The following is a 1,408-nucleotide window of genomic DNA, read 5'->3' as shown; positions in this document are numbered from 1 at the left end:
TTTGTGTACAACACTGTGGTCAGGAACTTGTTGCTTCCCCAGGGAAATTGTTTGCAAGCATCACTGAGAAGAGGACTTAACAATTCACATTGATCATTCCCTGTGGTCTGCCATGGCGAGGGTGATACTTTCATGTTTTATAAGCACCAGACAAGAGAGCTGGATCAATTTTCTCTCTCGATATTCTACTCTCTGTTAGAATGACTCCCTCAGGCATCAGCAGCTCTGGGTTCTTTCTAAAAAATAAAGTAAGTACTCTTAGGTCTGTTCACAGTAAGGGACAAGAAGTCCAAAACGTATCCCTGCCTTTTACGGTTCAGAAATCAACATGAGGATCTTTCCCACTTTTAGGCAGTACATACAGCTTTGCTGTGGTCTGTGTGTCAAACTTCCTGAGAGGAGGACATTGTGGAGACTTACTGTTAATTAGCAATGCTTATGCATGCAAACCTTGGTCAGATGATGTTGTGTTTGGAGAGAAGCGAGAAGAGAATTGAATAAGTACATGACCCCTTGGAAGCTGTTTTCAGTTGAGGATTTTGGTGAGTAGCCACTTGAAATCAAGGGAAACTCCATGAATAGTAGGAGCTGGGAAGAAAGGAAGAGGAGGAAGGATACCACCACTTTTTTCTTCCCATCTAACACCGTGCTTAAGCAAAACATAGTCCATATGAAATCTGCCTTATAAAAACTTGCTGAATAAAGCTAATGGAAGTTAAATTTTGGCCTTTCTTACATAATAGCTTCAAACTGTGGTGACTTTGTTGCCTATAGAGGGCCGGGAAGTACATTTCTGTGAGATCCTAGAATCTGAGTGTATGCTCTACACAGGATGGATAGAACGAGCCTCTGGCAGTTCCATTTACCCAGAGTCAAAAGCGTGCCTGCCACTGGAGCACTCTCGGGTTCCAACAAAGAACCTATGTTGCCTAAGGAAACAGTGCCTTCTCTTACAAGGTACAATCTTGGCTCCTCCTCCATGAAGCAGAACGTTCCTGGACATGTGCTTCAGAGACCTTCCTATTTAATCAGGATACAAATTACATTGTTATGCAATTCCTCTGCTGAGGCCCTGTAAAAGGAGTGAGTTAGGACAGATACAGCAAGATATTAGGACAGATTTCCCCCATTATTCAGGCTGCACAACACAGAAGGAAACTTGATTTCAACAAGAAGACCCAATTCTTTTTTTTTTTTTTTATTATACTTTAAGTTCTAGGGTACATGTGCATAGCGTGCAGGTTTATTACATATGCATACTTGTGCCATGTTGGTGTGCTGCACCCATCAACTTGTCAGCACCCATCAATTCATCGTTTATATCAGGTATAACTCCCCAATGCAATCCCTCCCCCCTCCCCCCTCCCCATGATAGGCCCCAGTGTGTGATGTTCCCCTTCCCGAGTCC

At 43.1% G+C, this 1,408-nt stretch overlaps 1 protein-coding gene across 1 annotated transcript; it reads left to right on the top strand.

Annotated features, from left to right (window-relative positions):
- The first annotated feature begins 200 nt into the window (after positions 1–200).
- BLID (BH3-like motif containing, cell death inducer) lies at positions 201–1,078 on the top strand. The gene is given in 3 exon segments (XM_011927051.1): positions 201–248; positions 744–894; positions 897–1,078. Coding segments are annotated over 3 exon segments (381 nt in total).
- The last annotated feature ends 330 nt before the right edge of the window (positions 1,079–1,408 follow it).

This window comes from Colobus angolensis, unplaced genomic scaffold, assembly GCF_000951035.1.
Source record: "Colobus angolensis palliatus isolate OR3802 unplaced genomic scaffold, Cang.pa_1.0 Scaffold7, whole genome shotgun sequence".
NCBI lineage: Eukaryota > Metazoa > Chordata > Mammalia > Primates > Cercopithecidae > Colobus > Colobus angolensis.
Note: the sequence above shows the minus strand (reverse complement) of the source record. Positions and strands in the feature narration are given on the sequence as shown.